We start from the raw sequence: 13,718 nt of genomic DNA, 5'->3' as shown, positions 1-13,718 counted from the left end.
CCAAGACCACAGCCAGAGTCGTGGCCGTCACCATGGCAGGGCTTCTGCAGCAGAAGGTGCAGCAGAGTGATGAGTGAGAGAAAGGGGCCTGACTGCCGTCTGGTGATGGCCTGGCAGCACTTGGGGACTTTCGCCCACTCACTCACTCCTTAATCCTTTGCTTCGTTTCTGTCTGCTTTGCAAGGACACTGCCACACAGACGCGCTCCAAAAGCATGGAACCCAATCGAATGCAGTGTACTTGGGACTGATAACTTCCAGTGGGGGAAGTTATCAGTCATGTGTGGGATCTCCAACAAAGACAGACATCTGTGCCTGCTTCATCTTTGGCTCAGTGACAGTCTCTCATTCAGAATCCAACCAACGAACATTCACTCACTCACACACATACATGCTCTTGAGCATATGGGGTCTACAGCTAGTTTGTTTTGCAGAGTGGTGCGTTGCAGACTCTCACGCAGGCAAGCCTCTCACCTTTCACTGGTTGTTTCTTCTGCAAGTAGCCTGCATAGATGGTGTCATAGTTCTTCATTGGAAATGCTAGCATTCATCGAAAAGACAAAAAAGTGTATGATTGTAGCTAACTCCACTACTCATGGATACAATTCTGGTTGCCTCCACTCACTGCAAGCGTTACATCGCCCTCTCGTTTGATTCATCAACTCTGCTCAATTGTATTGCCTGTGGCTCTTTGTGCTGTTTGTGGCAGGTCGATGTTTTATATTACGTACCGTTCACTGTTGCTCTTATTCGTGATAGTATCGAATCATTGTGTAAAATGAAATGAAAAATTTTCTTACCTTTTTGGTGTTTGTGCAGAGAAACTTGAAAGGCCAGAATTTCTCCTTGTTTCAAAAATCATAAATCAATAAATGATTTATTTATTTTTTGTGGAAATTTGAGAATCTTGAAAGCACCAAAGGAGTTCTAAATGCTACAAATTATTCTTTTTAAATGATAAGTATGACTCAATAGGGAGATCAAGGAATTAATAGTTAAGCAATAAATTTAGAAGGTTTTTGTAATTAGAAATTCAAGTCAAAATATTACAGCACAAAATCTTTTCCAAGGTTTTTGGCTTCGTGAAAAAATAAATTCTCCTTCAGAAGCCTTGGTAAATGGATGCAGTATAAAGTAAAAAAAAAAAAAAAAAAAAAAAAAAAACTCAATGAAATAGACCAGATCATTTGTTTATTTCTTACAAGTCTCTCTCTCTCTCTCTCTCTCTCTCTCTCTCTGTATATATCTTGATTCTATAAATTATGAAAAAATGATTAATTTTTAATTATTAAATATTTTAGCAATTTATAATATGGCTTTTCAATTTTTTTTCTAAAGATCACCTTTTGCAATGAGATCAATGTAGGCTTTTAAAAACAACACTATTCATGCCATATGGAAAAAAATACATTCTGTTTCACATTTTTCTCTTGGTGCCTTTAGGCTACTTTTGTATTAAATGTGAAGCCAATTAAGTGAGATTTTTAAATTTTATCCAATCAATCTTTTTATAAAAGTTGTGGCCTTTGATGTTATTTCTTAAATATGAATACATCCTTAGACCAATCTTAAAATAAAAAGATATTAAATGTACATGTAATTTAACTTACAATGTTACAAAAGAAAAAGACCTTACAAAATAGTGATACTAATTAAAATATACCTAAAAAATAATAAATTATAATAAAATAAAAGAATTGCTATGTAAACATCTCCTTTTCATTGAATAAAATAATGATAATAAATTACAAGAAAAGACTTATATTATTATATCAGGCAAAATATTTTTGTAAAACTTTGTTTATTATTTCTTTTGTGTCAATTAGATATGATGAAAATCAATAATCAAGCAACTCACACACGAAATAATTGCTTACAACTTTGTAGGTTTTATTTGTACATACTCCATAGTAATTAAGCAATAATACTCATTATTTTGGTCAAGAAAACATAACAAAAACATTTATTATTTTGAAATAATCTGATTAATGACTGTTATAAATGATAAAAATGTGTTGTGTTATTTCATTAGCACAAATAATGTACTTTACTATTTTTAGTATTTAATACAATTCAAACATATGATACAAGTAAATAAGATTCTATATATATATATATATATAGATATTTTTTCTTCTAAAAAATCATAAAGATTTTTTAATTTTATTTATATATATATATATATATATATATATATATATGATAAAGAATGTGGATAATATAGGAAAAATAATCATAAAGTTGAGGTGTAATAGCATAAATTATGAAAAATACGAAAGTGTGATAATGAAAAATATCACATATGATTCCACTTCATGCACACATTAACACATTCTCAATCACATATTAAAATTTAACAATTGTACATATGCTGATTTTGTATTTGAATTTTTTGACCATGAATCAAATATTCTGTTTACTTCAATGGTTCATAACATATATATATATATATATATATTTATTTATAAACATATACATATCTATATACACACCTGCAGAAACAATCTTTAACACATCCATGCATCCCCTTGTTCATCCACACTTCCTTGTTCCTATATTCCCATTTTCCTTGGTTTCCATGTTCCTTGAGTTCCTTGCAATCTATTCTTCACGATGCCAATTAAATGGCTTCTTTGTTTCTTTCTGTTACACCCAGTTGTCTTATATTATAGTAATATATGTATTATTTTATCTTATTACAATTGCAAATAACTTTGTTTCAAGAACAAAAAAAAAATTAGATTATTTCGACACAAAATAAAACAATCTGCTTGAAGCAAGTATGACTTCAATGTAAATATGGCTGATACTGTACACACATTCTTTTTCTTTTGCATTCATAACTCTCATAAAATATAATTATTTAATGATGTTTAATTGTTCTTACACTGTTCTTAAATTAAATGAGTTTCAACACAACAGACATGGTTGAAATTGGTATTCATTTGCAGTATTTTCATTGTAGTACGTATTTGAAGATTTGTTACTGTACTTTCAACAATTTTGCAGTATTATGAGACATGTCTGAATCTTTATTATTATTTTTTAAAAAATATTATAATAAAATAAAAAATCATGTCAGATTAAGGTTCAGACATGTCTCTACTTGACAGGATTTTATTATTATTTATTTATTTTTAATTTGCAAGTTTTCTACTTTAGTAATAAGTAATAAAACCAGTTATTGGAATTAGTATAATAATGTTTTTATTATTAAGTAGTTTTTATTGAACAGAATCATGATATAATAAAATCAATACAATATTTTATTACTTAATTTATTAATACCTGAATTACATGCTTAAATTTAGTGAATGGAAATAAGACAAAAATACATGTACTTATAATATAAGTAATTTTAATAATTTTTCCTATAGAAAATCTATAACAAGGCTCACATTAAGTAGTAATTAAAAAATGATATTAAATTCTATTTTATCTTTATATTATGGAGTATTTTTATAAAAATTAATTAATTTTTTAAATTTTAGATTTGAAATTTAGATTAATTAATCTTTAATGAAGAATTTAAAAATTAATAATTGATCGGTTGAAATTAAAATGATTAAAATGATATATTAAAAATTATTGTTAAACTTATAAGTAATAATAATTTCATAAATGTTTTAATATTCATTTGTTAAATAATCATATATAAAAAATTTATAATTATATATATATATATATATAGAGAGAGAGAGAGAGAGAGACCTTATTATGCTATAGAAAATTAAGAAAACAATTAAAGACTGTAAAAGTGTTGTATTAAATCAAACAAAACATCTATAGAAAAAAATCTATAGAGTAATTGTGGGGGACAAGTCCAAATGCAAAAGAATGTAATTATTAGAGGTTATAGAAGAAAATCCTTATATTCAATTTATAAATGGATATTGTCCATTAAATTATCATCTATTAGGTTGAACAAAGTATTATTTAATTGAATATTTATACAATTGTTATAGAAAATAAGTATTGTAGAGGCTAATTTGTATTATTAAGGAGGCTGCTCATACCTTACCATCTTTATATTTCTAACATAATGGAGATGGTGAAATTTTTCGAACCTCTCCAAACAATACATTTGAATAAACACAAATACAAAATATTCAGCTTCATAGATCATTCCCAATATGAGAGTTTAAACATGGCACTTTCACAAAACCAATTTATTGGGATTCAGCACTTGATATTTCCAACATCACTTGAAATATCAAATCCAAAATATAATTGTTCAAACCTTATTATTCCTTGATTCAAACTTAGTATGGAGTCAAAGAGGGATGAGAGCTGAGGTAAGCAATGTTTTTGATATTTGACCTGCCCCTCTTTTGATATTTTGATTTCAAAATCACCCACTTTGCAGGGTGGATGATTTGGTGAAGTATCAAGTGATATATTGGAATATCATAGGATACTATGAACTTGCATCAGGAGTGAAATATCTCCCAAAAAGGCCATGTTTGAAAACCCAAATACAGTAAAAATGACATAAAATAACTACATTTTGTGATCAAATGCATGAGGTGCAGTAAGAGTCACTCTAAGCCTGCCATAATCACGGTGAGCAACCAGAACTGTGAGTGGAATCAAAGAATTTTCTTCAAAGTTGATCTTCCTCGTCCTCTTTGAAGTGAATTGGATCTTTCACAGAATACTAAAGTGCAATATTAAACAATTGGGTTGCCTTCATCAGATGAATACTGTTTTTTGCATGACAATACCAAGCCCAACAGCTCACAAAAGTGTCAGGGGTGGCTACACGCCGACAGTGGCCCAGCCACAAGTTTACTAAGTTTACGCTTCAGTTTGCTGAAAGCCGACTTGTATGGTCGCTGTTGGGGTGAACGGCCCTGCATCACGCATGCACCACGTCTAAATCGGGTTAAAACCCGCTCCTTTTCTCGGCATGCACAGGAAATTCAGCAACTTGGAATGTTCGGCGCATGAAAGCGTCCATCCACCTTCGAATCAGGCCGCGCGGTGCATACGAATCCTGTTGAGTTAGTCTTCATTGGAGCATTTTCAAACGGAAGAAGAATTGGTCCTCCACTCCTTCCCACCTCCGCACAGATTTTTTCTCGTCGCTGGTTTCTAACTCCGTCGCTTTTCTTACCATTCGAAGTCACCAAATACAACGCTCCAATGCTGTGTGTGCTCATCTCACAACATTCTCCGGTGTTTGCTATTTCGATCTAGGATCGGGTTTGAAGGAGGCACCTGTTGTGGATTGGGTGACGATTCTTATTTTGTCGGACCTGATGTTGCTGTTGCGGTGCAGTCTGCTTTGATTCCGTAGACCTTGTCTTTGTCAATCGAGTTTTTTTTGGGTTGGAGCTTTGGATGACTTGTGGTTATGTGTGATGTGTGATCTAGAATATCTGTTACATCTTTGAGTTGGTGTCACGTTGGGTTCTTACCCCATTGTTCACATGTTTATGTTAATATGGCAACATCGTTGGTCACCCTCTCTTGGAATTTTTTGGATCCAAGGCGCTTCAGGAGCACTTTCTGACTGTTGAATTGGAAGAGCTAGTGGCAACATTAACGAGGTTATTTTATTCGAGGCTTTTCCGATGACAACCATAAACATTTTTTAACATGACCGTGCTGCCGATTGTCAGGTGGCAGATTTCAAATTCATGAACTGGCCCTGCTACGGCAACGGATTCTGGAACTACGATAGCATAATTGTATTGAACTGTTACTAGTCTCTGCGTCCTCTCTAACTGTTCTTCTTGTGCTGAAATACATCTGAAGTAGCATGCAGCAACCTCGTATTTCACTTGTTCGATTTTCAGAAGCTGACAGAACTAAGGGTGAATTTGTAGAAACTTGTGTGTGAATTCATGTATGATGCCAGACTGCAATTACGTCAGGTTGAAGAGAATCAACATGGATAGAAACGGGCATATAAACTCAAGATTCAGCTTAACAAGCATCTAGGTTACGAAAAAATCGAGACTCTAGAGATAAACTCTTGTGCATGCATTTATGATGCGCACATGAAATATTATTACAATATACATTAGTAGGCATGTATCAGATTATTGAGTTAAAATTTACTGCTCCAGTCGAACGAACCAGACTTTCTGAAAAATTAAATAATGCTTTCCATGTGGCAGTGGTGCAGTCAAAGAGCACTAGCTACGCAGGGACCCACGGCATAATGACAAAAAAAAACCAATGACACGTTTGGAGCCATAATTGTTGAGCGAAAGTTCACTGCATACTTTCATGCATTACACTCAGAACTCGCTCGGGCCCCCGCGGAGTACCTCATCAAAACAACCGACTGTTTAGCGTCGGATTTACAAATATCATAACTTGGCAATATATGGCAACCATGTATCTGATAATGCACTTAAGGCTGTTTCTAGTAAGTACTGTTCGTGATTCAGCTGACCACTCTGGGTGTATCCTTTCATTACGGCAACTGCATTCCACAAGCCACAGCAAAGTAAGCATACCATTGAGCTTTGAGAAGTCAAATTATACAATGATTCAGCATACGCTTGTTTCGTTTCTGAAACTCTTTGTTCGCCTTCTCTAATTGTTCTCAATGCTTGCGTACGCACTTGGAGTAGAGGTAAGGAATAGTGAAAGTTGTGATAATAGGCGAAGGTTCTGCTTACTGTTCCTTGCTATGAATGTACAAATGTCTTCGCATCCCTGAGCCTCGACCACACACCCGTAATTTTCACAGGTAGCTGAAGGAGTTAGACGCGCTGCAATCGTGAACGAAGGATGAAATCAACAACCAAGAGTGCGAGTCATGAAATCTTGGGCCATTGAAAAATAATTCCTCGAAATGTATTGTCAGTAAACGGTGGATGGTTGTTGACATTCTATGGATTTGCTCTCACAAAATATGAAAATAGGATACTAAGATTTACTGGGTTACTAACCGAAGTCGAGAACCATGCCGACATAGCTCTCTCTCTGCAGAAGACAACCTCTCATTGCAATATCATCCACAAACATCGTAACCAACTTTTGAAGTGCTCATATCTGGCCAAATATCCAATTGCATGCTCATAAGCTCAATCAAATCTCTGAAGTTGTATTCTTGAGCTAGGATCCGGCAGTCCACCAGATTATGAAACTCTTCACAACTTCAACAATATGAATGAATTCACTACCTCAGTATTCACGTCAGTTCTCACTGTACAATGTATCAAACAGCATGTTGGAGCGTACGAAGTAGAAAAATTTCTTGCAGAAGAAGTCATTTCAGGAATTGATGTGGTTAAGGCTACGAACATGGGCTTGTCCGAACCATGTGCCATGTCGAAATGTCTCTGGAATTGACGCTCTGTGAAAGCTTTTCACAACAGCACATGTGAACCCCAAAAGTGATGCCCTGAAGGAAAAACTCCAATCACAAAAACAAAGCCATAAAACCAGGAAAACACATTAGTTCTCAGGGCGTGATTAGGCAAGTACGAGAGCCACTAATCCTACGAATACTGCCAAACTGATTCGACCAAAGCAGCAAAAGAATATTCACAATCCACGACGAATTGAATTGTGCAAACCATGGAAAGTGACTTACTGTTTCGTGGAGGCAACTTGAGTATTTAATACATTGCAAATTTAAAGATGTATTTCCTTTCTTTTTAAACAACTGGGGTTTACCCAAATCCGTACGTGTGTTTGTTTCATAAATATTTCAACAAACAATTAATTAAAGGAACCATTAGGTGGACATTCCTCTTTTTACTAAGTGGACACCTTTGTGCTACATACCTCCACATCCACAGACTAATATCATTCCTACTTGACTATTTTTTAATGATGAGTTTTTCAATGATTATATTATTACTATTCGAAAAGAGTTATGAAAAAATAAAATATCTAAATTGATGTGTTGGTTTGTGCTTGAATGATTGATATCACATATTAAAATCCAAATGGATGTTCTATGTCAAAAAAAACAAACTAAAAAATTATGCAGTTAACTTGCATAAATGATTGAAAGTATAATAATATTTGTTCTTTTAAAAAAATCCTAATAAATTAATGGAACCTCATATTGAGATGTCTATACAATAAAAGAGGAGCGTCCCCCTAACAATTCCCTTAAATTGATTGTTTGAATTCTATTTTTTATGATTGCAATTATTTGATTACTTATTTCTCTTTTTCATGTACGAAAAAAAACAATACTAGCATGACTTTTACAGTAAATAAGATAAAAAAAACAATCATTGATACATCCCATCTTTTTGCATGTGATAATATAATAAGAACAATGTAGTAATTTGTTGTTGATACTATCAGTTGCCGGTAGTTTTAGTTTTAGCTTCCACGTACAAAGATAGTGACAATTCTGATTTAAGATCACAAAATTAACTTGTTGGGGCTGGTACAATCCCGACAAAACGCAAGAGATTACTTGGTACGACAATTCACTTGGACCCCACATGCCAAAACCCTACAATTCATCACTTGAATTGTCAAAAATGATAAGTCAATAAACATTTACGCATTAAAATTTGACCAGCTACAGACGATACTCACAAAGAACAAATGCACAACCTAAACTACACAACGTGCTTGGCCTTGGAAGTTCTAAACACTAGAAGAGCCGTCGGGATTGTACTCATCGACACAACTTCCCCGAACTGAGCTGAATGCTACTTTCCCATCAAGTAAACAGGGAGAAGAATGTGACTGGGATTCGTTGACTATCAGACACGTGTGAAATTAAAGGGTGTAGAAAATGAACTATGATTTTGACGCTAGAAGTACTTTTACGCAACCTCTGATAGCTACCGTAGGCACACTGCAAGAAATCCATCAATTCGGCATTGTACTCTTCAACCTTGGAACGAACATCAAATTCAACGCCACCAACAAGGGGCACCAAACCATCAAAGGCCCAAGTTTAGCTACGGTCAGCAATTCAGGCCAATCAATAAATAGTCGTTAATGACAGGAGAAAAGAACAAAAAGGTTCCAGAAAAAGGTCTACAGTACAACTGAACGAGCAAGGATTCAAGATCCATATACTTCTGATAGAAGTTCCCAAAACAGAAGCCGGAGATGTTATGAAAATTTGCGGGGTCAACGTTTTGATTTCGGCAGTCCAGGCCCTTAGTACTTCTAGCGTTGACCGTCCCAAATCAACAAGATATTTCACGGAGGCGGCTATCTACAAGACTGTCGGATATAAAGGTGACGTGTCGAAGGAACGTGAGGTACAGAACCTAATTAGCCAGCATCTGCTCGATCGGAAATGTCAGCCCTCATTTTCACCAGCCAACTGAGCAGAAGAAATTGTAAATGAAAAATTTAGGATAGTACGGAACTAGTTCAAACGAAAACCCTGAAGAGGACCTGCAACATAAATACCCTGAAATTGTTGTAACCGAGTCCCTCGACGTCGATAACAATGACAAGGTAAACCATTTTGGACTAGGCTGAACATCTTAAATTACAGACTTTCTGCATTGATTCAAGCATATAAATCGAGCTCTACCTAACCAACTTGTGCATATCTTGGTGCTCTCTCTACCTTCATCACATCCACCAGCCTGGTCACAAAACTGGCAGTACCATTTGCCAAATATACTTAATACGAAAAATTACTGAATGGTTTCGAGGAAGAGGGCGTTAATATAGACACATCGACAGAAACCTAAAAATTGTGATGGAATCGAATAACGACACAAGTAATGTTGTCAGCGCTTCCTTTCTTGTAGGCTTCGTCTGTCAACCTCTTGGCAGCCTCTTGAGCATCCTGAACATTCTGCACCATTGTCACAGCATCCTGTAGAAAAGCCCCACAAAAGTACGTAAGTGTACATGAAGACATACAATTTGATGTTAAGGTGGTGGTTATTCACACCAGAGGCAGTTGAATTGACAACTAACACAAACACAAATAATATCCACATAATGGGCAACATTCCTCCATGCAACTGCAAAACAGCTGTCAGATGAACAGAGTACAATATCTTGAAACCAACCTGGTTTGACACAACGTCCCATAGACCATCACTGGCGAGCACCAAAAACTCGACATCGCTGGTGATCAACTGATCCTGAGCACACCAGTAAACAATAAAATCAATGTAAAAATCCAGAATCAGAGATAACACATTTCCACTACTTCACCCTAACTGGGTCAATCAATTGCTGTATGAAGACGCCAGTCAACGAAAGTTAGCCATACCTGAATTTCTGGTTCCGCAACAACATACTTTTTGAGCAATCGGTCACCAAACGCCCGAGAGACTGCAAGAACGCCACCTACACGCCAAGTGCCTGGACAAACGAATACCGTGCTTAAGCCAATATTTCTTCAATTGGAGCAGTGGACCACACAGCCCAAAAATGAGAACAGCATACTACAAGAGGAAGGAGCAATAAATCACCCCTCGACACAATCAGAGTGACGACCTCAATTGCATATACTTATCCCTCTATCTCTACACGCGCGCACATACACACACACACACATATATATATATATATATATATATATATATATATATATATATGTGTGTGTGTGTGTGTGTGTGTGTGTGGAAGTTGAATGTATATAAGCTACGCATTGTTATATAAAACTGAGCTGCACTCGGATAGAACTGAACATACTCACCAGACCACATGACCACTCCTCCAGCTTTTTCAATGCGTTGTCGTTCATCCGATCGATTTGGTTTGTGGTCAGTGGAAAGGGCAATCGCTGAAAGCACACGACAAAAGTATAGCATTAATGGGCTACGGCGTATCCACAGAATATCGTACCCCATTTTATACAAAACCAAAGCTACAAAAATTGGGATCAAGTGCGATTCATTTTAAACTAACGACATGCTTCATACCAAAAAGTAGCTGACCATGCACACACACGAAAGGCGCTAATATGACCCTAAAATTCTAAACAAGTAATCTTGAAATAGATTGGTGGAGTTGACTGATAGCTAAAGCCACTGAGAAGTTACGCTGTCACCTTTTCCTGCGATACAAATGACAGCCCTTGAGTCACCTACATTGGCAACAAGTAGACGATCTCCAACCAGAACAGCCGTGGAGGCAGTTGATCCTGCATCCCGGTGCTGGTTGTTCTCAGACTTAAGATACTCATTATCTGTTTGCTTGTAGGTCTCAGCTGTCAGATCAACACAAGATATTAACGACTCAGGCGATATTATTTACGGAGACTTCCAAAATACAGGGTGAACAATCATAGCTTAACTAAATGGACCAATTCCTTTAGTAGCGCCTTCCGCAAGAATACAGGAACAATTCGGTGGTGAGACACTGACAAATACACCAGCAGTCATTCTCAAGGGTGAACCATTACATACCAATTGCGACCTTCGTGTCAGTGACAAATTGAGGATGTTCTAACAAGTTCTTGAAGAGATTTTGCTTAACATAAACAGCTGCTCGGGAACCACCATGTCCTGCAAATCATCATTAACAAAACCAAATGACTCCGTCAATTAAAAATATAATACTTGCATGAGGGAGACTATCAAAAAATAACAGCTGAATTATAGAATTTCAAACTTTGCATCACAAATATTCAAAGCAAAGCTCAATAGCATGATATAAAACAGCAGAAGATAGACCAATATATTGACACACCACAAATTCAGAGGGGAGAGTGTAACTTAGCTCCTTAGCAGGTAAGAGATACTAACCATCAAATACGCCAAACAAACCAACAATTATACCATCAACTTTTGATATTTTGGTATCATGAAAATCTTCCATAGAGGCCCTCTTCCCACGTAAACTGGAAAAGCCATAGCTAAACTTCTTGTTTTCACTGTCCAAAAAATACAGACATGTCCTGAAGTATCCCATAAAGTACAGTGATATGTTCAAATTCTACTGAACAATTCTGAAATCATGCATACGTCAACAACTGGATTTCAGTTTCCTACAATAATCAACGCACAACTCAGATAATGCTGTCTAGCAGCCTGTCCGAACCTTACATTTGATTACTAAAACAGCGAATTAAAAGAAACTAAACCACTGATACTCCCAGGACAATGAAATCTGGTTTTAAACCAGTAAAGTGAGCAAAAACCATAATACAATAAGGATACTCAGAGGAAGTTGAAACTGTGTCAGTGTGAGCACAACGCCTACAACAGAACCTCGTAAACATTTCCACTCATAGACTAGGACCATCTGGCGGAGACTAGCCAGACAGAACGCCAGCTAAGGGAGCAACATTTAGGGCACAGTGAAATAGTCATGACAACGACAACAGATACGCAAGAAGTGGAATCTACAGGTGAATATCAACTCAGAATATGCTACGAGGAGATCAAAGCAGGCACTCGTAAGAACGTTACGAACTCCCTAACGACGACAAGGGCAACACCCAGATCAATACCTATGTCCAGGATGGATTAGTAAGAAATGAAAATATGTCTGCAATAAGTTACTTAGAACTACAACTAATAGAAAGATGAACAAAATGGAAAACAGATCAAAAATCTAACGATAGAAAACACCGCGTTGTTCAAGATTTCAGAAAAACGATGCAGAACTGTTGTTCAAACAGCGCCCAAAACTAACCAAACACGACGGTTCTAGCTCGATCCCGAGCAGCACGGTAGCATTCGCAAGTACAAGTTCAATCAAAGAACACAACGACTGCAAACTCCAGTCCGAGCTTCACTTATTTTGATCTGATTCGTTACATTTCACACAATAACAAAGATTTGCGCATACTCTTGATCCTCAATACAAGATATTCTCAAAATCCGAACTAGAATATTATCCTTCTAACCAACCCTAGATTCACGCTAGAAACAAGCCCGTCCGAAGGAAGCGATCATATCCCAGCCAAAGGCAACATCCAAAAACGACACCGAAATCAATCTCCCACACTCACTTTCACAACGGCCACAACAGACACACACCTTAAGCCACCTCCGTTGATGGGCACACTCGGCTCCGGCTGCGAAGGGTTGAACACAGAGTTGTAACCACTCATTGTGTCTCTCTTCAACGATTGCTACCACAGGCTGCAGAACTACTCGGTGGTCTCCTGTTTCATGCTAGTCGCTAAGTCTCCGTTTGCAACGCTTCACTTCGCTTCCCCTCTGAATATCCTCCCCTTCCGGCGTAGAAACCCCTGGCACTCTCGCGTTGTCGGTCGAAAACTGACCTCGAGCAGCTGCTTAACCACGCTCAGATCAGCATGTGCGTAGACACTAAGGTATGCGACAAACAAATCACTTCACGAGGCAAGAAGGAACAGACAACATCGAGCCATACCTGGTGCGAACACGAACAAATGGGAGCGCTATGAAAGAGCCATGAAGGGTTTGAAGCCTGAACCACAGAGGGAAGGAGGAGGAGGAGGACGGTGGACCGGGCCGGCCCCCCCCCCCCACCCCGATCAACGCGGACCAGGCCAGTGCTCACACCAGTTTGACTCTGGGATGGTACCGTGCTTTACTACTCATCCAAAATTTGACTGGGGTTGTTTCAAAATTGGACCACCCCTATTACCGCACCAGGAGGACGTTGCCTGGCCCAGTAGGATTCCCACGGTTATAGGGTACTACCTCAAACCCCACTCACTCTGCTCTCATATGATCTCACAGTCTGTTTTACTATTACTCGTTATGCAATTGCTAAGTAACTCATTCTGGCTTCTGGAAAGTTTGTGATTAGCATGTTTAAAGCATTTTGGTACTGAATTGTGAAACAAATATAAATTCAGGTGATTGAAAC

General features: G+C 36.9%; 1 protein-coding gene and 2 long non-coding RNA genes across 4 annotated transcripts; 1 reads left to right on the top strand and 2 right to left on the bottom strand.

Annotated features, from left to right (window-relative positions):
* Positions 1-318: 318 nt before the first annotated feature.
* Positions 319-1,163, top strand: LOC149987367 (uncharacterized). The gene is made up of 2 exons (XR_016498710.1): positions 319-460; positions 819-1,163. It is a non-coding gene; the product is annotated as an uncharacterized LOC149987367 (long non-coding RNA).
* LOC149987366 (uncharacterized) lies at positions 373-3,080 on the bottom strand. Its single transcript, XR_016498711.1, has 3 exons — positions 2,819-3,080; positions 2,492-2,642; positions 373-503 (listed from the first exon to the last, which is right to left on the bottom strand). It is a non-coding gene; the product is annotated as an uncharacterized LOC149987366 (long non-coding RNA).
* A 5,854-nt stretch (positions 3,081-8,934) lies between these two features.
* Positions 8,935-13,420, bottom strand: LOC112296094 (putative protein phosphatase 2C 59). Of its 2 annotated transcripts, XM_024548253.3 has the most exons (9): positions 13,257-13,420; positions 12,899-13,155; positions 11,660-11,787; positions 11,321-11,419; positions 10,963-11,121; positions 10,609-10,695; positions 10,180-10,271; positions 9,974-10,048; positions 8,935-9,774 (listed from the first exon to the last, which is right to left on the bottom strand). In XM_024548253.3, the coding sequence occupies exons 2-9, from the start codon at positions 12,970-12,972 to the stop codon at positions 9,643-9,645; spliced, it is 846 nt and encodes a 281-aa protein (XP_024404021.1). In that variant the 5' UTR covers positions 12,973-13,155; positions 13,257-13,420; the 3' UTR covers positions 8,935-9,642. The 2 variants fall into 2 exon arrangements, with proteins under 2 accessions (XP_024404021.1, XP_090100822.1); XM_090244696.1 differs by lacking the exon at positions 13,257-13,420 and having other exon boundaries at positions 12,899-13,158.
* Positions 13,421-13,718: the final 298 nt, after the last annotated feature.

This window comes from Physcomitrium patens, chromosome 19, assembly GCF_059467195.1.
Source record: "Physcomitrium patens ecotype Gransden chromosome 19, ASM5946719v1, whole genome shotgun sequence".
NCBI classification, from domain to species: domain Eukaryota; kingdom Viridiplantae; phylum Streptophyta; class Bryopsida; order Funariales; family Funariaceae; genus Physcomitrium; species Physcomitrium patens.
Note: the sequence above shows the minus strand (reverse complement) of the source record. Positions and strands in the feature narration are given on the sequence as shown.

Bases quoted from the DNA above. Each gene is read 5' to 3' on its own strand.
- LOC112296094 (XM_024548253.3), bottom strand. From the start codon at position 12,972: ATGAGTGGTTACAACTCTGTGTTCAACCCTTCGCAGCCGGAGCCGAGT. The intron at 11,420-11,659 runs GTTAGTATCTCT...GATGATTTGCAG, and splicing joins TTTGTTTGGCGTATTTGATG to GACATGGTGGTTCCCGAGCA. The intron at 9,775-9,973 runs GTTGGTTTCAAG...GCTTTTCTACAG, and splicing joins GGGACGTTGTGTCAAACCAG to GATGCTGTGACAATGGTGCA.